We start from the raw sequence: 25420 nt of genomic DNA on the forward strand, positions 1-25420 counted from the left end.
GAAGAAACATTAAAAGGCTATTCAAGTTCCAGGTTCAGCCACTAGAGTATTTCTTGAAGCACAAGAAAATAGGAAAAAAAAGAGATACCTTCAGCACATTTTATCACAGATTCTGGAATCAGGAAGAAGCTGCCAGAAGGTGGGTCAGGGAGTGTGAATTATGTAGTTTCCACACCTATCCTGTGCAAATATGAGCAGATTGCCAGGGTTCAGACACTTCTCTAAATGGCCAACCCATCACAGCAGTAAAAAACCTCCACTTGCAGTTAAATTCTTCTTTACTGCTTTGTCTCTGAGCTGCACACCAGGATTGCTCACATACTGTATCAAATGACAACACATTTAGAAACTTCTCATTTGGAGGAATTAGATAAAGCTTAGACTAAACGGTTACATTATTTACTATGGGCTTAGACACCGACTTACACAAATAATATAAAATGACTTCTTTCCTACTTTATCCCTCCAAAACATTCAGCTACAGAGATAGGATTACTCCAAATGTTTACGTCTTACAAGACCAAAACCAGTATGATCAGCAGCTTTCTGAATATGCCATAGATACAGTTTGGAATCTTTAGAGTATGCATTTGAAAATCAACAAAAGCAGTTACAAAGTTAGAAATCATAATGGTTTGCTTTTGCCCCTTTACATTTTTAGATTAAAGCTATCAGGCAGAAGGCTTTATATACAGGTCTTTTAATAATACATAACTTAGAATTTGCCAGTAATGTCCTAAAAAAGCCTTACTGGCTCTAAGGCACAGTTTTAACAATGTATTCTAAGGAATTTAGCAGCACTATAGCAAACAAGCACTGTGCTTATTCCTTACTTAGTACCTCTGAAGAGAATGCATGAAATATTAAGTAAGGATTAACTTGACAAATGTAGTTTATATACCATCCACAAAACTGCTTAACCTTTTAAAAAACAGTATAGAAAAAAACCCCCAACCCAACTGCCAGTTATCTTTGAGAACATCTAAAATTACTGTAAAAAAATACAAAATTATTTACCTGTGAACAACTGTATTACTCACAGCACAATGCTGTAGCCATAAAAAAAGAAAAATAAATACAGTAAGACTATATCTCCTTGGCAGCCTTTGCTGTATCTTGAACACACAAGCCCCCATAACTCAGTGATATATTATCTCTCCTAGGGAAATAAGCAATTAAACACATTCCTGCTTTGATAACAGTAGGAAAAGAACCCTACATAAAACTGTCATACCTTTAAAAATTAAGTTTCACACTATCTGAGGACATACCTTTCCTGTAGGATCTTAGAATTAACGGTTACTTTATCTGGTTTATCTCCTTGGTGGTCTGCATAAAGAAGCTATCCCAAATTTTGATTATTCTTATTGCCCTTTTCTGTATTAAGTCTAGCAGACAGATCAGTGTGGGATAATTATATTCAAAGCATGGCCTATGTATGTCATACATTTTTACCACAGAAGAGTTAATATTTTATGTCATGACCCTTTTCTATTAATACTCAACTCTATTTACTTTATTTGACAGTGAAAACTGAATTGATGTCTTCACAGAAATGTCTATCAGAAGACTTTCCTGAGCATGAATAGCTGATTTCAAGTCAGGGTTGGGCTTTTTTGCATAAAATTATTTTATTCTTATGCATTACTTCACATTCCTAACAATGAATTTCTATTTTAATACCCATTTGCTCAGTTTTTTGAGATTCTTCTGACTCAAGACAGTGGTGAAATAGTCACCACATTCGTATCACCACTAAGATTAGAGGCCGATTTTTTTTCTGCAATCACTAAAATAATATTACTGAAATATCACTATCAGTATTTATAAAAATTGAAATTACCATCTTCTAAACATCTGCCTATTTTGACTTAAAATGCCCCTCTTAAATGACATGCCAGCTAAGGTGGGTGCTGCTTTTTTTCTGAGTTCTGCATGCATACAGTTCGGATTATCATTGCTCAATTGAGGAAAATAGTAATTTTTTTTTAATTGCTCTAAGTGATAAGAAAGGAGCAACTCTGCAATGTAAGTGTATTTAAACAGGCACTATGGAAATAAAAATGCAAATCCATGTGTGAGACACCAGAATCATAATTAAAATACGTTGGTGAGTCCAGGGACCTATGTCAAAGGTCACCCATCCATCAACAATGAAGGTTACAAAGACAGCAAATAGTTTTTTTACAGACTGAACCCTCTTTCAGCAGCTGGCTTGACTTCCAAAGGTTTTCACTGCCACTCCAAGTGGGTAACTCTCATAAAGATCTTGTCATTTTGCACCTGAACTACTGCAATGGTCCTTTCTCTGCCCCTGCTGAACTACATCCATCTAGATACTTCCCAAAGGAGCATTTCCTTCTTTATTGTTTTGTCTACTTTCCCTCCACGTTCCTATCACAGCAATCAAACCACACCCATCAACATTCCCACTCCTTTATCAAAAGGGTGGGTTCACAGGCTGGTGGTGAGCCTTCAATCATTCTCTCTTTAATTTTGCAACAAGACTTCCCAGGTGAGGTTTCATTTACCATTAAGTGATTTAATCTACAAAAAGAAGCAATCCCCACTCCCCTGTAACTCAGGCACATCATTCCTATTTTTCCCATGCATTTGCTTTTGTGCTCAATCCGATCTCACAGTGAGCTGATTTGGAAATCAAAAGTCCTTACAAAAGAGCCGTTTTTCTTCTAGTTTAGCTTCCTAGACAGGCTCACTGTAATGGTGAAATTAGCACAGGTGCCAGTGGAAAACAGGGCCCACGACTTTGGTGACAGACAGTCACTGGATCAGGTTTGCTGTAATGTGAAGCCCTTCTCTCAGGCTCTCCCTTATGCTTTGTAAGCCTAAGCAGCACGGGTCCTCCTCTTATCTTGGAATTCTAAACTTCCATGCTGAGGATAGAAGTGCTTTCTAACTGATGCACAGGACTAATTCCAGCAGGTTATTGTTTCCATCTATATAGCTACATATCCAGCTATAACCTGTATTATTCTGGAACTGTGAATGCTGGAGAAACATTCTGCATGTCTGTTTCCACACAGCAGAGGTCACATCATTGTGTTTTACTTTATTTTCATTCTGGTTAACTGTTCACTTTAATATAAATCTGTTAAAATTCTATTGAAAACTTAAGTGAAATCCAGCTGATGCAAGTCTTCACTAACAGAATCTGAGGCACAAAAGAAAGGCATCTGAGGGAAAAAATCTATGCAAACTTTCTGTATTCTTATTTGTTACTGATTCAAGCCCCTGGACTCTTTTTGACATTTCATCATGAAAAGTATGGTCAGTGAAGGTCAAAAAAGCAACAGTTGTCCACACTTCAACAGAAGCTAATTTCTAAGTATTAGAAAAGCAAACTTTCCTTTCAAAGCAGTTGCAGGAGTGAACCAAGCAGGGAAGCCATGCTACAACTCACACAAAGGAAGGGCACATTTAAAGGAAGAGAAGCAAACAGAACTTAAACTGGAGCTCATGCCACGTCTGCAAATCAGGCCCTGCTGACAGAACAGACAGGATGAGAAGAAACGTCCACATGATTATGTGGTACAAGTCATATAACAAAGTTGCAGTGACACATGAATCCAAACTGAAAATGGTACCAAGAGTATCACACAGTAAGCTTCTCCAGAGCTCTCCTGTTTCTCACAATCTCCTGACTTTTTGGGATGGTTTCTTCAAGGGAATTTATTTGGCCAAGTAAATACAGACATACAAGAATCTAAAAAGTTTTTTAAAAGAGTAGCTGATTTAACTGCAACTAATTTAATTATGAAATACATCCTAAAAGCAGAACACAAGGTCTGATCAGCAGAGTTACCTCTCAAGTGGAAAATCAATGAGACATGAGTCACACTGGATAAAATGATAGTAACTGGCCTGCTTTTACCTCCAGAACCCAAAAGAGAGGAAAAACATTCTCTCTATATTAAGAATTCTAATCAAAGGAAAAAATAACCCTTTATGTAACAGGTGAATTTCCAATAAAACTTCTGGGCTGGAATAAACCACCGATATTTTCAGATCATGAGAGATGTAAGTGAAATTCATCAAATTAAGAAGAAATTTGTTACCTATATTGTTGGTGAAGGTTTTTTATTTTGTTAGGGTTTTTTTTTTGACATGCAATTAGAACAACAACAGAAGACTGCCTATCAAGATCTTAAGAGCAACAAATCTGATCCTGTACACTTGTATAATCCGAATGGTCCTGTCAGCAAACTGTACTCCAAAAAGCAATCAATTTATTAGAACAGAGGATTCTCAAGGATTTGCAAATTCACTTTGGTTCAACAATTCAGACCTCCAAAATATATGTCAAGAAATCTGAAAAAGACAGACTTCACTTTGAGATGGGGGAGGTGTGGGAAGCTTTATTTGCACTAGGACATCATACAAGGAGTGAATGTTTCTCATTGTCCTTTTCAGCACTGGCTGTCAGATAGCAGATATGTGAAGAACCTTTTTCATCTGAAGTATTTTAGGAATCCTCTTAACAAAGGATCACTCAATTCCCATGATCCAGAAAAACTCTCACCTGACCTCACTTAAGAGAAATTATGTAACTACACTTTATTCTGTTAGAAGCCACTTCCTCACAGGTGCATTTAAAACTACCCACACACATGAAAAGTAATTTCACTAGAGCAGCCTCTACAATAATACTGTGAATAAAGATTTTTTTCAATCTGCTTTTTTTAGAATGAACTGAATATAGCAGAATTTCCAGAAAACTGATGCAATAAACATCATGATTCCACTGAAAATAAAACACTGGTTAAAAATAATAATAAAAAAAACCCCATAAGCTATACTTGCTTCTCATTTTGCCTATTTTCCCAAGGTTAAATAAATAAAAAAACAAAACTAGAAATACTGACAAGTGAGGATTGAGACGACCTGAGAACATTTAGCTAGCTTTCTTTTCCTGAAGTCTAGCTTTTAAGGAAACCCCCGAAGAACAGTGGTGGCAGCATAGCAAGGCACAGAAATATTGTCCAATCTTTTCAAGTGACAAATAGAGTAGTTACTAACAAAAGCAATACAATCATGTAGCCCTAACCAGAAAAACTTGCTGCTAGTTGTACTCTGACTTTTAGAGACATGTACATAGAGAAAACACAAGTAAATGAAAAGAAGGTAATGATGGAAAACATGCACTAATATATTCTAATCTCAAAATTATTAACAAGATACAATTTTTGAAGTTGCCTTATTTTTTTTACATTGGAAATAGGAAAATAACCCAAAGGAAAGAAACCATGGCATCTGTTGAAATGTTAACAGCTTTCTACCCCAAATCTTTACTCAGTCACCACCTATACACCACTCCAGTCAACTCTGCAGGAACTGCTGCGCCGAACTCCAGGTTAAAGCAGCCTTTTCCAGGCAGTTCTGTCTGACAATTGCATCTCAGTTCCAGCTCTTCAGGTGGAGCTTAGGGAATAGGTGCATCTGCTTCTGCATAAGACTTAAGCCTTTGTGCCTTTACTACATAAGATAACATGATCCCTTTAAAAAAGGCTACAAAAAGCCTCTGTACTGCAGTGATACATAGAAGGAAAATCCCTGGAAGACTTAAAATACTTGAGAAAGGAAATAAATTCCTTTTCTGACATCAGTCTAATATGGTGAACAGTGTTTGCATTCTTCCTTTATTGATTTCCAGGTTTATATAAGCAAACACTACACCAGGATCTAAACCCAGTGCCCTGTCAGTTAGCAACACTGATTTTCTCAATGGTTTAGTCCCAATTTGCCATCAATTGTAACACAGACAATGCTGATAGCCTATGCAGTGGAAATACACATAAACTTTAATCCATGTAACAGGTGAGATGGGAAAACGTACTAAAAATCTAATTAAAATTAGGCTACAATAGATTGAAAGCATAATTTTATCAAAACCCTCTACACTCTTTAAACCACTGAGAATGTGACATTTGTTTCCCTTTAGCCCTTTCCCTAATTCCAGAGCACAGACATTTGTGACACAAACCCTATCCTTCACTTGCCCTTAACCCTGAGGCAGCTTAGTCAAATTTCAAAAATCAGAAATGCTTGAACAAGGTCACATGGGATGTAGGCAGTTGATTTTGAATAGAAAAAATGCAAAATAAGGCATTAAACTGAATTTTGTTCAGTTTAACTTAGTTCAAGAAGTTCTATCAAATTGTTCAGTACTTTTAACTCTAAAAAGCTTTAACTCATTTTTATCAAGGTTAGCTCTTCCAGTTTAATCAATTTTTAAATCACCTAAAAGAGTCCCAAAGGAGAAATTTTGTGTAAAACTAGGATACGTAGTAGACAGGACACATTTCTGTTCAAGCTTATTTATACTGCTATTACATAGCAATGGGCATAAAAGATTGAAATCTACTCCTAATACATGGAACACAAACCAATTTTAAATAACGATATATTTATATAACAAACCCTTCAGGAACCTTAAGACTTTATCAGTGGTGATTAACCTCCAACATCCATCTCTCAGATGTTAACTGTAATCTTGATTTTATAGAGAGGTGAAGCTGCATGGTGTGCTCTATTTCAGACTAGAATGCACCTGACTCCCTGGCTCATTAGAATTTATCTTCTGAGCTTTGCTTCTCTTCAATGAAGTCTTCTGAAAGACTTTGACTCTAGCTCAGTTTCATTCTTTTGGATCACTAAAACCACCTAAAGGCAAGTCAAAGATATTAAATCTACAATGAAAGCTCTATTAAAGTTACCTTCAATATTACATTACAGACAGCTTTAATAAATACTCCATAAAAACCCTTTAATGAATATATTTGATGGAGGTTTTTTTACTAAATCTTACAACTCTTACATCACTAATTTTTTTTCTCTTCGATGTTGTTTTGTTGTTTTACTCTTTTAAATCGTGGCCAGCAACATCACAAAAATCTAAAAATGATGAGACATCTCATGTTAAAAAGTCATCTTACCTCCTATGCCAAGGACAGAAAACTACACTTCAATCACCTCTAAAAGGAGGTTATTTAACCTTTTCTAGAGCACTTTCAGCAACAGATATCCCATTACTTCCCTCACATATATAACCCTGTGATTATCTGTCCTGGATAGATAATCTTTCCTGAAGCTGGAAAGTTTTCCCTGACATCAAAATCTCTTTTTATGCTCCTCAGGACTATTATTTCTTTTCCCACCTAGAGAGAACAGTTTATTGCATTATTCTCTATTGCAAACTTTGTTACCACATTTGAAGCCTATTATTATGTCTCCCCATCTCAGCTAAAGACAAAACAAGTACAATTCTTTCAGTCCTTTCTTAAAGGTCATTATTGCAATTCTTCTGTAAATACTCTCAGCTGGTCCAACTCCGTTGGAAGCAGAGTAACAAGAACAGAGACACTGCATTATCTGAGGCCTTACACTGAGTACTGCAGAGCAACTTCCCTGTCACACGCAACAATCCTGTTCATAAATCCCAGTGAGATCCTGGTTTTCACAGAATTGTCAGGACTCCTCTGTGTTCATTTTGTGATAGAGCTGCTTATTTACAGAACTGTTGCCCAGCCAAGTGTTTCTCATATTTAAATTTACTATTTCTACCCAAAGGTACTGTTTTGTGTTTCTCTTTGCTGAACTGCATCTTATACAGTTCAGGTCATTGATCCAGTTTTCCAAGACTATTTCACACTAATGCTTGCATTCACTCCCAGATTTGTCCTGTCCAGGCAATTAGTTAATCTGCTTTGTTCTATCATCCAGGCCACAAACCAAAAAAAAATCAACAGGAATAAATTCAGAAAATATGACTACAAAAGACACACCCATGCCTTCAATCTCCAGTGTTCTTAAAGCATTTATTTAATAAGTAATTAAGCAGCATGGCAGAAGGTCTCTGACAGTATCTATCTTTGGTGTTTCAGATTCTTTGGCTGTGGAGATAACATTCCTAACTTCAACGCTACTGCACAGGCAGAGTATGTTTCAAACACAAACATACACAGGAGGCTCTGTCACTCTCCTCCCTCTAATTCATTTCTGTGTGGCACAGTAACCCAGTTGCATAGCTTCTCCAATTTGCAATTTGGGCTCCCTGTTTTTCCTTCCTAAACTAGAGATACTTCAATTCACACAAAAAAACCCTGCACGACTAGCTCTGAAAAAATCAGCTCTCATGGACATTCACATATGCTAATAAAACTAAAACACCAACAAAAAGCAGGATGTTATAATTTATGTACCAACAGGTAAACTCTCAGGAACACTCCTTTCCTCTCTGACTTCCAAATTTTTTAACTGAAGTGTTTTAAACAAAATTACCATCATCCTTCTTAGGCAAAGAAATCAGGTACTTCTCATGACAAGATACTATTAAAACCCCACTTTTCTACTACTAGCATATAAAGATGAGCTTTTACACTTTTTACTGACACTTTGTCAGCACATATGCAACCCCACAAAAAACCCCAAATATTTGTGTTTAAATACTGTATTTAAATCTGAACTACTAAAAACATCTTTAAAATCTTGGACAAATTGTCTATCTTGCCAACATTCATATTCCTTTGTCCTGTGATGAGGCTCAAAAGACCAGAAAAACTGGAGAGCAGTTAACAGCAATCTAAAACACTGCTACAAGGAGAATCAACTCTTTTCTGAAGCAACAAGAGACAAAGCAGTCAGCTGTATGCAAAGCAAAAATACTGAAATTCAGTACCAGGTAAAACTTTACCATGGGGTGAGTGATGGAGCTGCTGAAACAAGCAACACAAGGAGGAGCTCTGTCGCCAGAGGGAATGATCCCAATATACTTCCAAAGGGCAGGGGATGGGACTCACTGAGCTTTATGTATGTCTGTGTTTAACTGAATTCATTATAAGCATCAAAACACAGAAGTAGCTCTAAAGAACAGTTACTGTAAGTTAGGCTACTAAACTTTTGGACGAAAAATACAACCAATTGCCTGTATAAAGGAAAGCAATTAAATGCAAATTGTTAACTAATACTCAAATTCTGAACACAAACCATATAAATTATCAACCAACAAATCCTAAGTAATCTGATTACAAAGCTGCAATCTATAAGGGAATATTTTTAAAGGTCTTTTTGTTGGGAACACAAGTGTCCAATAAGAACACACGATTTAATGTTCAGCTCTGCACCTCTGAAGTGTCTTTTAGAGTTACTCAAACAGAAGGAAGGTTTTCAGAAAACTGCAACTACCATGATGGTTCCACAACCACAGCAGTTTTTCAACCACAAACCATATTTATGGTGTTCTTAAAACTGGAACAATATACCCTTAAGTGTCCGAGTAAAGTTTACCAGGAGCAAATTCTTAGCAGCAGCAGCCTGACTAACAGCAAAGAACATTTAATTTGGAAACTACAAAAAAACAAAAAAATCCCAAACAAACAAACAAACAAAAACCAAAAAAAAAACTACCTCACTACAGAAGTGAGAAAGTTTCTCACTTTCTGCAACTTCACTCACGCCTACAGATGTGGCAGAATTTTTCTTCTTCAAGGTTTTTAAGGACAAGGTCTTCAAATACCTGTCTGGAATAATACAATTTGTTTTTAACCAACCTGAGAGAAAGGGAACAATAGGTCCTACAGTACTGCATTTCTAGGACTGAGTGCAATCTATACATGGATGCAAGAGCTAAATACTTGATGAATAAATTCTCTTTTGCAAATTTGGTTCCTTATGACCAGAGAGACCTATATCATCAGTTCCCACACAATGCAAAGACTTTGGGAAAACCAAAACAAAACAAACCTCAATAGATTAGTCCTAGAGATCTTAAAGAGAGGTTTGGAAATGTGAAAGGTAATTTAAAAGAAGTAAAAAGCCCAAAATGAAACAAGAAAAAAAGCACAACTGGAAGCAGGGCAGACTGCAAAGACTTCTGTTCCAGCTTCCCCAGTACTTCTAGAAACGTTAAGAAACACATTTCTTATTTCCATTATGGTAAAAGAGCAGAGTATAAGTCTCTGCACTTTGTATCAACCACACCACTATTATTGATTAGAAGTCAACCTAAGTACCTAAAATGATCGGGAAGAGCCACGGACCAAAAAAACCCAACTAACCAAAAATCCCCACAAGAACTTTAAGTCTCCTGGAAATACAGGGAGTGTAAAGCCTTTATTCTGTAGGAGACTAAGGACAGCATATCTCACTATGTAATCTCACTACACAAGTACGTTAGAAACACTGATAAACATCAGAGCAGTCACATGCTGTTCAGCTGTAGAACAAAAGCCCTTATTAGGACACATTCCCAAATTGTGTGAAATAAAGATCTAGCTATTTTTGCACATCAAATCCATAATAACAACGAGCCAAAGAATCCTATTTGCTATTTCTCTTTTTCCAGAAATGTTAAAAATGATGAGACAAGACACATGATTGAGCTCCATCACTAAATACCTCTATAATGACGCTATTTAATACAGCCTCTCACTTAGCAATTATACACTTGGAGTATGCAAGGCAAAGGAAAAATCATTTCACTTAACAGTGGTACAACTGAGAACTGCAACAACTTATGATAGACTAAACAACCAGAAACAGAAATTATGAGCAATATTTCAATGTAAGGTCATTCACTGATGCTCCTTACTGACAGACACGGTTGCACTCCATAACACTCCTTCACAAAAAGCCTTTAAATTCAAGCCTGTAAATTCAAAGCACAGAAATTTTTTATGGAATAAACATGACAGTGCTGGAAAAAACCTGAAACCAAAGTTGTTTAGGTTCTTAATGACTTGCTAGAAGTCACATGTCAAACTGACTTAACTGCTAAGCCCTTCTAAGGTAATGGGAAGTTTCTTCACTTGAGCGAAAATTTTCACCTGATGGTTATCTTTTTTGAACATTTTTTCAATATACTCTTTAAAGAGATGCATTTTTCTCCCCTGCTGTATAACACACACCATGTTTTTGTCCCTTACACTTTTTTCCACTTCTGATTTAGCAAGTATTACTACTATTAATGCAAAAGACAGTACAGTAAGATTAAAAGATACTTGAAAACAAACTACAACACTACCTTGTCAACTTCTTTTCTCAGAAGTTACACTCGCTTATGTAAAGAATCCCATTTTCCTAATCCCAAACCTGCCAGTCCCTACTAGATGACCAATCCTTGGAGCAGCTAGCATGGGAAGCTAGTATCTAACCACAGGTTAGAAATACATCCAAAAAGCATGTTCTTAAGAGGTTGCACAAGTCAGTATTTAATGTAAAATACAGGGTACACGTAGAGCTTCACTTAAAAGCCTCAGTAAACAATCACTACGTAGTGATTAGTACAGCACGATGACAATACCAATGGAAAACATGCAAATGTATATATAACCATGGAAGAACTACTAGTTTTTTTTACTGGAAGCATATTTACAAAATAAAACTTGGAGCATCAAAGCCTCAAAAACATATTCTTTAAAAAAAATTTAGTCTCTGTTATGTGTTAGCCTAGAACCAGATTAGCAAAATACTCCAAGACTACAAAACTTGCCAACGTTACTGGATAAAAACAAGGACAGAATACAAAACACCATAAGGAAGAAGAAGAACCATATGCTCTCCCTTAAAAGAGATCAGGATTAGGAGACAAAGGGAATATTGCTGAGCTGGGACACTTGGATACCACTGGAATAATATTTCTAAACACAAGAGAAAACGGAACTGTATGTTTCAAGTTTATGCTGAAACGGGATATATATCAAAGCCTCCATCGAGAGCAGACTTGGGATGTTCAAGAGCTCTCTTTCGGACACCCTGCATCCTTAACCATCAGCGCCTCCGTCCCTACGGGGCAGGCACCGCTTGGGCTGCCCAGCAGAATCCCGGCCGAGAGCGGGGGCACAGCCCGGGCAGGGGTGCAGGGCAGGGGTGCAGGGCAGGCCGAGCCAGCGGGACACCGCCGGGGCCCGCGGCTGCAGGGTGGCCGAGGAAGGGCCCGGGAGCTCCGGCTGCGAACACGGGCCCGCAGCCAAGAGCGCCGCACGGCCGCGGCAGCGCGGGGAACTCGGGGACACCCGGTGCGGGGGTGGCACGGAGGGGACGACCCACGGGGCTCTGCGGGCACCCGCGGCTGGCGAGCCCCGGGCGCGGGGACCGAGGCGGAGCGGCGAGGGGGAAGCGGCGGGACGGGGAGAGCCCGTGCGGGGGAGGGAAGGGGGGGCGGCCGCGGGGCAGGCACGGGGTGATGTGAGGTGAGGCGGGGCAGGGCCGGGGCGGGGGGAGGAGGCGGCGACGCGGAGCCAGTGGCTCTCCCCCGGGCGCGCGCCCCGCCCGCTCCCGAGCGCCCGTTCCGCGGCGGGAGGGGCGGCGGGTCCCGGTCCCGCCCCCGGCCCGGTACCATTACCCAGCGCGCCCAGCGCCGCCGCCATCCCGCACCCGGCCCGCTCCCGCGGGAGCCGCGCGACCTCGCGAGACTTCCTGCCTTCCTTCCCCGCCCGCCCCTGCCCCCGCCGCGCGCGCACCGTGCCCGCGCGCGGCTCAGACACAACATGGCGGCCGCGGCGCCGCGCACGTGCCCCGGGCCGCCGCGCAGGGCGCGCGCACACGTAAAGCCCGGGGGGAGGCGGGGCCGCCGCGCACGCGCAGGAGGCGCCAACGCGGGCCAGCTGATTCGAACGGGGCGCGCGAGCGGCCACCTCCTCCCCGCACGCGCTGGTCACGTGGGGGCTTCCCCCGCTCGCTCCCTCCTCCTCCTTCCCCCTCCCCGCGCGGGTTCCGAACTCGCCGCCGCCCGGGCCACCCCACCCCTTTCCCCCGCGCCGGGCCGGGCCCTCACCTGGTGCCCGCTCCTCGGCGCGGCCGGGCCGCGCTGCCCCGCGCGCCGCTAGCTCCCTCCGTGCCGCCCGCACCAGGCGGCGGCTCCGCACAGCGCCTGCTCCCCTCAGCGCGGCGGCGGCTCCTTCCGCTTCCTTCCCCTCCCCCCCGCGCTGCGGCGGGACCCGCTCCCTGCAGCTCCCCCTGCCGGCGGAGCGCGGCGGCGGCGCGGGCCGGGAGCGCAGCGCGGCCGGGCAGGTGTCTGTGGCTGTCTGTCTGTCTGTGTGCCGGAGCGCCCTGAGGGACGGGGACAGCTCCGCCCGCGCGGGCGGGACAGCAGCGCGGCGCGGGGCGCCCAGGCACAGCCGCCGGCGGCGCGGGAACGCTCCAGGGCTGCTGTGCCGGGAAGGGGAGCGCGGCTCGGGGGCAGCGCTCTGCTGGCCGGAGGTGATCCTGCCCTTACTGCCAGCTTCGTGCCCCCAAAGCGGGGCTGCTCGGTTGGCAGCTCCTCAATAATTTCCACCACGGTGACCCGACTTAGCTCAAGCTGTGCCGCAAGAACAGGCTCCGTAGGGTACTCCAGCCCTCTGGATTATCACTAAAAATTTATCGATTGTGCTTTCAAATTTCTTCCTGTACTGCTGCTTGGTTCTTAGCCCACCGGTGTGCGATCACGAAGTTACTACTACCTACCACCCACAGCCTGCTCTAATACATCATTTACCTGTACTCCTACAGAGACAACAAAACTACTGTCTGTCTCTGACTATTCTTGAACTTGAAATTGCTTTTTTCCTGAAACACCACAGTTAAAATGCATTTGGAAGAGTTTTGAGTGGACAAGAAACACAGACTCAGATTTTCTGTTAAATGCTAATGAAATTGAAAACCTTTCTCCTAGTAAAAATTAACATTTCTAGATTGCTGGAAAATCCTTAGGTAAAACAGTTGTCTGTAACAGAGTTAAGTATTGCAGAATATTTTCAGTTGCTTTTAAAGGTAGCCAGTGACTGTATTCAAGTGGTAGATACTTTTGTAAAAAAAGCACATTTAATAAAATCCTAATTATCCAAATTGCAAGTCTAGTCATACAGACATTCCTTCTGCAGAGTCTGCAGAAAAACCTCAGCAGCTTTTCCACCCTCCCAAGCAGTTCTCACTTTTCCCTACATCTTGCTGACTTGGAAGTCTTCTGTGATCAAATTCAAACTAACAGAAATCCCAGAAGAGAGAGAGAGGGAAATTTTCTCTCGATTCTGTGCTGCTCTCTCGCAGCCCTGTTGTGCGTGTGCCCGAGCAGGAGCGGTGTTCTCATTACTGCGGGAGCACCTGTGTGCACTAAAGCGCTCTGCCTTACATTCCATTTAGAAATATCCTCACTTAGCTGAACAGCTGCAATGGCTGAGGATATTATTGCACTGCAGACAAGCCTTAGTGCTTTCATAGGAGAACTGAGGGTTCTGCTCAGCTGCTTCTGAGCAAAATCGATTGGGGGTTTTGATGGTAGGGGTTTTTAAGATTCCCATGGCGCTGCAAAGACGCAGTTGAGCAACAGACCTGACTGACTCCAGGGGCTGCTGACACGGGAGGCAGCACTTCCCCCATCCCTGCCCCACAGTCTTTCCCACTGCCCACTCTGCTGCTCATCTACACACACGGTAAACCAGCTGGATTTCCTAAACCACCAAGAAGCTGTTCCTGTTTCTGGTGTGTTCGTTTTCATCTAGAAATTAAACTGCATTGACTCACCACAGGGCTGATGAGAGCCAGCATGTGAGATGGGGGGAGGAGTGCTGCCAGTAGAGGCGAGGAACCAGGCAATCCTCCTTTGGCAGCAGTAACTTTTTGGCAATACGATTAAACCAGTCCGACTATATTGTAACCACACCCTACACCAGGATTTGCCTTCAAATCACAATTAAATATTAGGTTCTGCCATCTTGCCTAAGAAGCAGCGATGCCTAGTGATGGAAGGTTAACAAAGACCTGTTAACCTGTTAATGGTGTGATGTTTGAGGTCATGGTTCCTGCTAATGAAAGGGATACTCGTGAAGCTCTTGCCCCACCTCTGCACCCTCCCTGCTTTTCCCGGGATTTAACCCAGCCATTGTGTACCTAGTGTGTAGTTTGGCTCTGTTAACCTTCCAGAGGAAAATTAACAACATGCAAAGAACAGAAAGCAGCCCATGTGTAGTAATCCCTGAGATCAGGTTCACTAACACCTCCACCCAAAAGAATTTACATTAAAACCTGGAGAAACCTGCTTTGTTTGAAGCTGCCTGAGGCTCTACATCTACTCGGATGTCCCCACAGTTCAAAATCTTTTTCAGCCACTCGTGCAGCCCCTTCCCTACAGTATCAGATATCAGCTCTGAAACAATTCCGAAGTGTAAAGGAATATACTCCTGCCTAGATGCACCGTACTGCTTTCTTCAACAAGTTTTCACTTCCAGCTGGTGTCCCTTGTTCCTCATATACTCTACCCAAACTATGTTACATCTCTAGTTCTTGTGGCTGCAGTTTCCTCTGTGCTACAGCATCTATCTTCTACCAGTAACTGGTAGCTGTATTTATTATGGGCAGCCTCACATATTACTCATTTATAAAGCAATAACAAATTCTCAGGCTTCATCAATGTCGGTAGTGAGAAAAAAAAAACCAAAAACAAAAAACCAAAAGAAACCAAACAACAAAACCCATACCACAACAAAACCACCCCCTATTCTGATCAGGGGATAATGGTGTTAATGACAACTTTTCATCAAGTTACAATGGGACAAGCTTAAAATTAGTAGCTCAGACCCCTCCCAAAGCAGCATTTTCTGCAAAAGCAGAAGCTTTATATCCCTCCATGTTTGTGGGATGCCTCAGCTCATGTTTGTGCATGAAGAATTGCCAACATTACAAGTTCCAGCTTTAATGAAGCTGTGACACAGCTCCTGCTTTCAGCAGCAACATCACTGTTCCCACCCATCTCAATCCTTGAAATTGCTTAATTGCTTCTCCTATTATTAGAGCATATAATATGTGATTTTTTTTTTCCTGACAAAAGATTAATGAAACTCACTCGTTGGAACTCAGCACAACTGAGAAGCTGAGCCTAAGGACATCTAGGTTAGTTCTGACAGCTGCTCTGCTCTCTTTCCACCATACCCTCCAAAGAGCATTAACAAGCTATTACTGATTCCTGCCCCAGCTCTGGTTAAACGGGGCTTATGTCCTTGGCTACAGCTCTGGATCTACACTGGCTCCTCAAGAGGGCATGCAGGACAAGGGAGATTATGGCTCAATTCAGCTCCAGAGGCTTATTTCATCTGTCTCAAGCCTTGGACATAGAATTTTCCTACAGCCAGATTAGGTTCTGTTGGGTCAACTTCCATGGCCCAAACCTATTAAAGCATCCTGGATTGGATGACAGCTGGCTCAGCACAACAGTTAGATACCTCTGCATAAATTACTCAATAATTTTGTCTGTAGGTACTTTATGGGTGGCACTTTGGAGAAAAGAGAAGAAAGAAGATAAAGTTATAGAAGGATAGTTTTGTTGAAACTAAAGAAAACAAAAAATTATCAGAGTTAAAACAATTTTCTGCTTGAATACATGACATATCCTTACACATTCATGTCATGTATTGTTATACATCCTCTGTTTTGTTCAGTTCTGCCTGCCCTATTCCCTGAAGACCTCCACATTCTGATTTTTTTTCCCCATTAAAGCGACCATATATAAAGAATAAATATGAGAAAGGCTAAATTGCCCTCAGTGAAATGTTTCCACTGGTTTTACCTGAAGCAAAATCCTTTAGAGAAACAATTCTGTTTTGTGTCTAACCTTTAAGAACTATTCTGCCTGAAGACATACTCTACTGATGCATTTAAGTGTGGAATGCCTGGGTTTTATGCCTTTTTTTTTCTTTTTTTTGGGTAGGAACAATGTAGGGGGAAATAAAATTTCAGCTCTTCATTAAAGAACCAACTCCAGTCACTGATAAAGGGTAAGTACATGAGACAATTCAGGAATCTTACAACCCACACATATTATTGCAGATTTGACTTTAGTTAATGAAATTAGTCAGTTCACGTTGAAAAGCAAGTTACCAATCACAAAAGTTAAATGAATTTTGGAAGTTATTATTCTCATTTTGTGTCTGTATATTTAAAGTAGAGACAATCTAATTCAAATTGGTCTAAGAAGCTGCAGTGAAGTAATCTGACACTTGTTTTTAATAATTGAATGAATTAGACTATACTGAGTACTATGCATAAATACTCCTCACATATGAGGTATTCCCATTTAAATGGCTTTTTCTAATTTCAGTAGAGGCTTCAATGTCACGTTGATATGAAATGATAGATTGTAGTGCATTATTAAAAAAACATTCTAGATTGGAGCCCAATAAACATAAAAGCTGCACACCAAAAGGAAGGTCTTTGTTTTTCAGTATGTATTCTTCTTAGCTTTTACTACTCAAGAGTGGGTTTTTATATCTCTAAATAGAAATATTGCTACCTATTTCAACCAACTGTATGTTTTTTAATTTCCTTTACTGCAGTTTCTTAGAGCGTGTTATCGTAGTGTCTGAAATTTGACTCAGGCTTCAAGAAAAGAACAATCCAGAGACTTCCATGTTCTGGGACATTTACCTATATGAATCAGGGAAGTTTTGACTAAACAGGATGAGAGGGGGAGCTGGACCCTATGGGCACAGTGGTTTTGCCTAAGGCTACTAAAACCCTGAAGCCCACATCACCTCCATTTACCTCCCTGGAGCATCCCTATCAACACAGACTTTGAGTGAGTCACCTTTGTCAAGGAATTTTAGTCCTTGGAGATGTTATCAACTCCTGTCCAAACAATCCCTTTTATCTTCCCTCTCTCCTTCAGAAACATCCCTTTGTTACATGTTTGGGAGCACTCTCAGGCAATAGTGGCTCTGCATTAATGTTTTGAATTATGCATAACCTACATGAAGGTGCATCAGGTCACAGAATATGCCTGTTACTGTTTTGACTACCTTAATATTCCTTCAGGTCTTAGAACACAATAAAGGGCTCTATTACTCAAAACGAAAGAGTATGTAGAATGTTCAATGTCAGAAAAACATAAATTAGCAGTTTCCAAGTAAGATAGTGGTGTCTAATTAAAATAAATAAACAAATAAACCTGGTGTGTCTAAATAAAATAAATAAATAAATAGACCTGGCACACTTCTGCCGAGCCTTTAGGCCCATTTTCTCCAAACAGAAACACTTTTCAGTGACAAGCTTGTGAACTAAGCCCTCTCATACAGGACGTGAAAGTTTAAATTAAATTTCAAATAAATTGCCATCACATAGGAGTGAACACCAGCACCACTGACAGTTTAAGAAGAGATTCCTGTTCAGGGCTCAAATCCAGAATGACAGCAGACCCTTTTCAGATTTAACTTAAAAGCAGAGCAGAAACAGAGACTGCCTCTATTACCTGAGCCTTTTCCAACACCTACAGAAAGAGCTTAGGAAGACCAGTCTCTGCACTTGAGTGTGCAAAGGTAAGGTCACATATAAAGCTCAGATTCCTACTGATCAAGTTCAAAAGACAGATTATCTCCACTATCCTGCTTGGCTGGACAGCAAATTAATTATACTACAAGCAAACGAGGTAAAAGAGAGCATATTTCCCTTAAAATCATTCAGAAGACAGGGCACTCAGGGTTCATAGCTAATACATGTTTTATTTCTTGCTTCTACAGTTAAATTGTAAACCTTGGTACTACATGAAACACTTAATTGAAAATAGTGTCTAAGTGAATTAATAGCTGCCAGTTCATTAGCACTTTGGCATGCATGAGTGCATTTCTTTTGTTATAACTGAAAATCTCAGAGTAACCTTACTTCTGGTGCTAAAGAGACACTGTGTGCAGTGGTGGAAACAAACATGCATCACAGTGTGAGCAAGTGCTGCATGTTCATTTGGGTTTGGCATTTTAACAGACACCCAGGGGAGGTGGGGAAAAAAAAAAAAAGCAGTGTGTCCCCATGGTAACCAGGACATCTTTTTTTATAATGTTTAACATGTTTAGCATGTTTCACATTAAACACACCAGACAGAAAAAAATTAGTCACCTACAAAAATATTCATTTCTGAGCAAAACTGTTCATGAACAATGAACACAAAAAGCTCTTGGCAGTGTCCTGTCCGATATGAAACAAAAATTGCTATTTTTTTTTTTGGCAACTGACAATTTATTCTAAGCTTTTTTCCTACACCTATGAATCAAATGCCTCCTCTCTTCAGCCGTCTTTATTATCAACAAAGTACTTTTAGATTTACTTTCTCATGTGCTAAGTTATTCCAAAACCAGATCTTACTGAAATTTTTTATGTATAATTAATTGTTTGTGATCTCCAAGTGAGGAAGGAGGAATATCTTTGGAAATGAAATCTTCTCAACTTGATTTGCGTTATGAAAATATTTTGTCGATGATGACTGCTTTACTTTTGTACCTCCCATGCTCCCAATGACTAGGAAGAAGTGTTTTAAGAGTCACTAGCATTGCATAAAGGCATATCAAAACTGCATTACAAACCAGTGTATTCCTATTATGCCAGTTTTTTACTGGTGGTTCATTTTATACTTGTATATAAATCAGCCAGTCAAGTGTCAGCTGTATTTTTACACGTCCATTCAACAATCAGAACTTGAAGTTTTAGTTAATCAACTCAATCTTGAACAAGTAAGAACAGAGAATGAATTTAACTTGCTTATTCATCTTATAAACATCCTATTTCAGTGATCAAGTTCTTACTGTATTTTTTTAAAGCCCACACATACAACCATGTGCAACCTATGTGGAAACTTGCCATCGAGTGACTTTGCATGTTATACCACTATCAGTCCAGGTGTGGAAAACCTACTGGACACTTCAGTGATGTGTTTCTCAGAAACAGACCCTCTTTTTCTAGCTGCATGTTTGAGCTGACACACAGAAGAGAGAAAAGTTTTGAGACAGAATAAATAATTCCAACTTTCTGCAAAATCCACAACTCTGCTATTGTAAGCAAACGTGTAACATGAGATGCATAAGCATATTTTATCTTGCTGTGGCAGTGTTCACTGCTTTCTATGGAGAAGCAGACTTGGCATCTTGTTGAATGGCTTAAAGCTAGCCTGAAGCTTAACCTAAGAGAAGTCATATGTTTAAAACAGATATATATATGTAATATATATGTAACAGAACATATTCAAGAAATCAAGTTACACTTTTCATTGTTAGTGAGAATAGCACTTCCAAAATTTTACTGAACAAGGCTATTTTCTAATCTCCTAAGATTCTGAAGGCTACTATAAACCAAGTTTGTTTGTAACTGGATTAATTCCTGTGAATTAACACTAAAAGTGATTTGTCTTTCTCTGTGACTTCAGAAACCCAGAAGTCTTATTTTGCTTCCTGCTATTAACTGTCAGCTCTGGATGGCTTAAGTATAGAGGGAAGCCAGAAAAGCCATCTGTTAGGAAGAATGAGAAAGCCTAGTTGTTTTACTCATTTCCTGGGCAAAATGAAGACTGAAAGGTTTTCAGTGAGAAAACTGCTTAGACTGCACTAAGCCAGATGCATATAGGGAATTCAAAAGGAATAAATGAAATAGAATTTTCTTAGTTCAGTATAAAATAGTTATATGGCAAATATGAAGAAAGCATTTGGTCCCTTTTAAGCACATAATATCTAAGATTTTCAGTAAAATTTAAAAATCCCAGGCTTGCTTTTCCAAATGAACTTATATTATGAGTAACGGGATTAAAAAAAAAAAAGTCAAATGTCAGCAGTATCATTACAAATAAATGCTTTCTGCTTTTAGGAGAAGTAGGATATATAGTACTGGAAAAACCAAGTCACTATGTAAGTTTTGCATCTGAGAGTTCTTAAATAATACATTAGCATAGCAAATCAAATGACATTAGATTTCATAAGAAAAATTCAGGACTATTGAACTGTGGGCATACTGAACTTTTGCTTCACAAATGAAAACCTCTTCCTCCACATTATAATATAGCCAAACACATTTCTAACACTATGCTTTTTTATCTTATCTTGAAACAAGCTATTACTGATGGGAAGGCTGACACCCACTACAGCAGTAAACTGAGTGTCAACCAAACAAACTTTATCAAATGTAGCTACTCGAGGTCACTTCTCCAGCATAAACCCCAAAATCATTATTGTAGTGACTCTAGCCATAGTTCAATTAAGATACTGGAGATGTAGATGATGTACATTTTTATAATAACATTTTTCATATATAAAATACATGTATGCACATAAATATGTGTAAGTATAATTATATTAATAGACATAAGTATATATGTATCCCTATACACAGGACCAACCTGGATGATAACACCTTTGTGCATGCCTCAGTTTAAATCATTCAGCAGCCAGATTATTTAGCTCTCACCTTTGAAACACATTACAAAACTGCCTTATTTTGCTACTGAGTAATTCAGTAGCTCTTCTGCTATTCTTTTTCCCTCCAATTATACTGTTCAGCTACATTACACAGTATCTGAAGCATTCTCCTCTATGTTACTGTTCAGATGAACAATTAGTTATATTGCTTGCAAAAAACGTTCAGAAATTTAGAGAAATCCAGCTTTGAGCTGCTAAGTCCCTGACACCCACCACAGAGTTCTCCCCAGAAGAGAGGATTCAAGTTACCAGACGGAACTGCAGGCTTTTAACAGCTCATATCTAGATTTCCAGGCCTACAACAAGGAGTCCACTGGATTTTTCCCTTCTTGAACTGACAGTTTCTCTGACACACAAACACATTGCTGTGTTTCCTCAACTTGAAACAAATGAACAAAATCCAAATAGTCTGGTGAAAGGTTTATGGAAAAAAAATAAATTTCCACAGGCCCTTCCTGAGATGCATTCTTTCTTTGCTACGAATCATGACAGCTTTTCCTAGTAAAGGCCTCTCCTTTACCTACTCTCTGAATTACTGCCTTCCCTCCAGCATACACAAGCCATCCATCTGGAGTTCTCCCACACTGCCTTCCTTTAAAAGACTACTTCCATTTCTGTGACATAATACTCCTTGTAGAGCTCTCAAAGGGCTGAAAGCAAGACTGTCATCCCTTTGGAGCTGTCTTAAAACACATCTATTTATTTCTGCAAATGCAGGGGAGTGGTTTATTCTAAGTATGACAGAGTTCCAGTGTGAAAATGCCTTTTTCCACAGTGACAAAGGCATTTCACAAACTCTGCTGCTGTAAAGTGTCTCCTTACTGATCTGTATGCATCACAGATTATGTTTGACTATGGTCAGACACCCAGAAGCAAAGACCGACTAGAAGACTTCTGGATTTCTGAAATCAGCTTCCTAAACCCAACACACGTCCCCACTGCTAAAGCCGAGGCAAATATCTTTGCTTATCTCAGAAAAAAATTGTTCAGTATTATCCAGCAATTATTTACACACTGGAAGTCATGCATTTTCATCATTCTTTTAAGAGTTTTCAAAACTACTTTTTCAACAGAGTCTTGTTGCTTTTCTCTTAAATAATCTCAACTTTTATTTATCATCATATAGCATTCAAAACTGGGAACAGTATAGATGAGATCTCACAACAAGCACAGCACCAAGTAGAGCAGAATAATTACCTCCTGTGCCTCACATCTGATGCTTTTGTTACTATTACCCAGAACAGGTTTTGTTTTGGTATCACTGGGTCTTAGGTCTTGGTCTGATCTGCTGTAACTCAGCACAGAACTGCTTCATTCCCTGACAAGCTGATGCCCCTAACACTCAATTCATTTCTCCCTTACAAATTTTACAAGGCCAGTCTGTTCACCATCCAGACTATAAATGAAAATACTGAATAAATTTGTAAACTTGATCACTGTACTGTGCTTTAAGCAAGGAAATGGTTCCTGAGTTTCCAATTTAGAATGTCATGAAGGAAAAATTATTCTATTCATTGTTCTTTATCTTCACTATGTTAAAGAACCTTAAAGAAAACTAGAAAACTTTAGCCAAAAAAGAAAAAAAAAAAAAAAAGGGAAAAAAAAGACATTAAATAGGCTTGAAATTAAACAGTCAGACAGTAGCTTACAGGCCAACATCAGCAAGTTACTAATGACTGTTCATAAGCAAGTTAACTTTACCTTAATCAGTAATACAAGTCAGTAGTAAGCACTTGATACATTACAGGGGTAATGTGGTATGAGCTTCAAGTTGCTTTATCTACTAACATCAAATCACATTTACAAATACTTACTGTTAGAGGATATTTTCTCTAGGGCTGTTATAGATGGCTTTTTAACTAGAATAGCATGAAGTCCTACAAACCAATATGTTTTTAAACTACATATAAAATTACTCAGAGGAATGTTATGTCAGCATTTTCTTACTTTAGAACTAGAACTGTCAACATCATTGTCTAAACTTAAAATGGTCAAAAAATATAATTGTATGGGTGTGAGAGCAGTACCACAGCATTACTCTAAAAGTTTTTGTATTTATATAATAAATGAAAAACATCTAGGAAAGCTCCCCCCGCCTATTCCACAGTTAATTTTGTTTTTTTTATTGATCCAGTCTTGAATAATGCTGCTTATTTGGTAACAATATCAGGCAAAAACATGAGCAAGTGTCATTCTGCATTCCAATATGAATCATTCAATAAAGTTTTGCAATATATACATTTTATCCAGCTTCTGACATTAAAGGTCATCATGCCAATGAAAATTCTTAACAATACAATAAAATCCTTCAAATATAAATGCTTACGAATGTAATTCAAGAGACCAGACAATTTAATTTTCTGAAATTTATATCACTCATATCCATAATAATTTTACATTTCACACTTCATGCTCTCAAATGTTACCCTAGAGAAGACTAAATCTTTTTGCCACATATACTATTAAAGACACTAGCCAGGTTAGAGTTACAGAAGACTATAATAAGATGTAAAATTTAGTAGTAATAAGTTATGACATTTGCTGACTAAACCATTATTCAGTCTACCCTAATGTTTGAGCCACTCAAATACAATAAGTATTTGGATGTTATATACTACCCATTTCATATACTTACAGTGCAAAGTAAAAGACAATTCTTCCTGAGCATTTAGGAAATGAAAATCCTTTTTCTTTATGTTTCATTACAGTCCATTTAAAATATACTCCTCACATACCTAGGCTTGTCAAGACTGTACAATTAAGACAGGCAAAAGTTTGTAGATATCAGGAGCCCAATCAGGAATCAGAAGGGTTACTGAACATCTCTAAAATTTTTCCCTGTTTTTCAAGTCTAAGGATATTATAGGATTTTGAGCTTTAGCAAAAAATTCAGAAATTACATTTTTCCCATGGACCAAACATTCCAAAATGTACAAACCACATGCCTTCCAAAACAGAGAAACAGTCGCTATTTAAACAAATTGCAATACATATTTCAACTTACTATTCTGTAGTTAATGTAATGCCCAGTGAGCTGTGCCTCCAACAGAGATAAGAGAATAAAACTTTTAGGAATGTGTTTTGGGCATTTTGTAAGGAAGCTGGATTCCTTACAAGTTCATCTTTTCCTCAATAGCTACAGACCATGAGTTTCTAATTCAATCTTCTCTTCTGTTTGCAATATATCAGGTTCTACTGGAGGAACAGGTGGTCTGAGTATAATCTCTGGACCTCCACCATATATTGACTGAAGAAAATTCCACGTTTCTTCTGATATTTGTCCAGAATCTGCACCTGCAAAAATTTTAACATTTAATTAGTATTTAGAATAATTCTTTAATGAATTAAGTCCAGAACAGATACAAAAAGGAAAAAAAATCCAGATTGAAATTTAAAACTGTAAGCATCCAGATCCAAATTTAACACCATAACACTTATTTTTGCTTTATCTTGCACCAGCTGCCAAACCCAATTACCTATTTTGTGTTAATTTCATACTTCTTGATTCTTACAACTATCTGCTCTAAATTATGCAGTAATTGCAGAAAACACATGAACATTCTATGATAAACATCTTATCTAATATCTACCAATCAAGCTCCCAGCCAATACATCTTGGGACTCAGGAAACAATGATTCATATTATTATAAGGACATGCAGTCACATCAATTACACAGTAAAGTTGAGGACTCAAGATTCTTGCGTCATCAGAGAAATTAATATTGATAGTAAAGAATAAAAGTATGAGAAGCACAGTGAAATTTCCCAGAGACAATGGACTATTATTAGGATAATAACAGCTCCAGCAATGCTCCTGTAGCACTGATGGGTCAGCCTGATTTCGTTCATTGATTAAAGTCTTTGCTGATGATTCCATTGCTCTGGCTAGAGGTCTGTCTCCTGTCTCAAGCCAACATCCAACAAGCATTTCTGATTGTCCACAACTTTTTACAGTGGCAAAGACAAGATGCATCAGCACATCTCCCCTCTAGGTTTCAATACAAGGATCTGTCTGCTAGTGAGTGATTTCCTCACATTAACTCAGAGAGGTCACATATCTGTTCTACCAGAATAAGCCTCCTCTTCTTTTAGCAAATCAAAACCCTGCTTGACAGCAAGTTTCCCCTGACAGCCTTACTAGACATTATTAATTTGTCTTGTTAAGCCTTGTTTCAGCACCCTCATACTTGAAAAAAAAGGAAGT

At 39.4% G+C, this 25420-nt stretch overlaps 2 protein-coding genes across 12 annotated transcripts in view; both read right to left on the minus strand.

Annotated features, from left to right (window-relative positions):
* Positions 1-14537, minus strand: part of ZZZ3 (zinc finger ZZ-type containing 3) — a 58486-nt gene extending 43949 nt beyond the window's left edge. The window contains exon 1 of one of the 6 annotated variants that reach the window (XR_007778043.1): positions 89-496. The gene's annotated coding sequence lies outside the window, so the exon portion shown is untranslated. Of the gene's footprint in view, positions 1-88; positions 497-12358; positions 12449-12790; positions 12921-14517 lie in introns of those variants that run through there. The other 5 variants (XM_018912335.3, XM_009088618.4, XM_030226495.2 and 2 more) reach the window with 5 other exon arrangements.
* A 3919-nt stretch (positions 14538-18456) lies between these two features.
* The window catches only part of USP33 (ubiquitin specific peptidase 33), a 41920-nt gene continuing 34956 nt past the window's right edge, over positions 18457-25420 (minus strand). For all 6 annotated transcript variants that reach the window (XM_050977186.1, XM_050977185.1, XM_018912332.3 and 3 more), the window contains one exon: positions 18457-24509. In XM_050977186.1, the coding sequence (XP_050833143.1) occupies positions 24352-24509 (158 nt within the window). In that variant the 3' untranslated portion in view covers positions 18457-24351. The remainder of the gene's footprint in view (positions 24510-25420) is intronic.

The sequence above is a fragment of the Serinus canaria genome, chromosome 8 (assembly GCF_022539315.1).
Source record: "Serinus canaria isolate serCan28SL12 chromosome 8, serCan2020, whole genome shotgun sequence".
In the NCBI taxonomy this organism is placed as follows: domain Eukaryota; kingdom Metazoa; phylum Chordata; class Aves; order Passeriformes; family Fringillidae; genus Serinus; species Serinus canaria.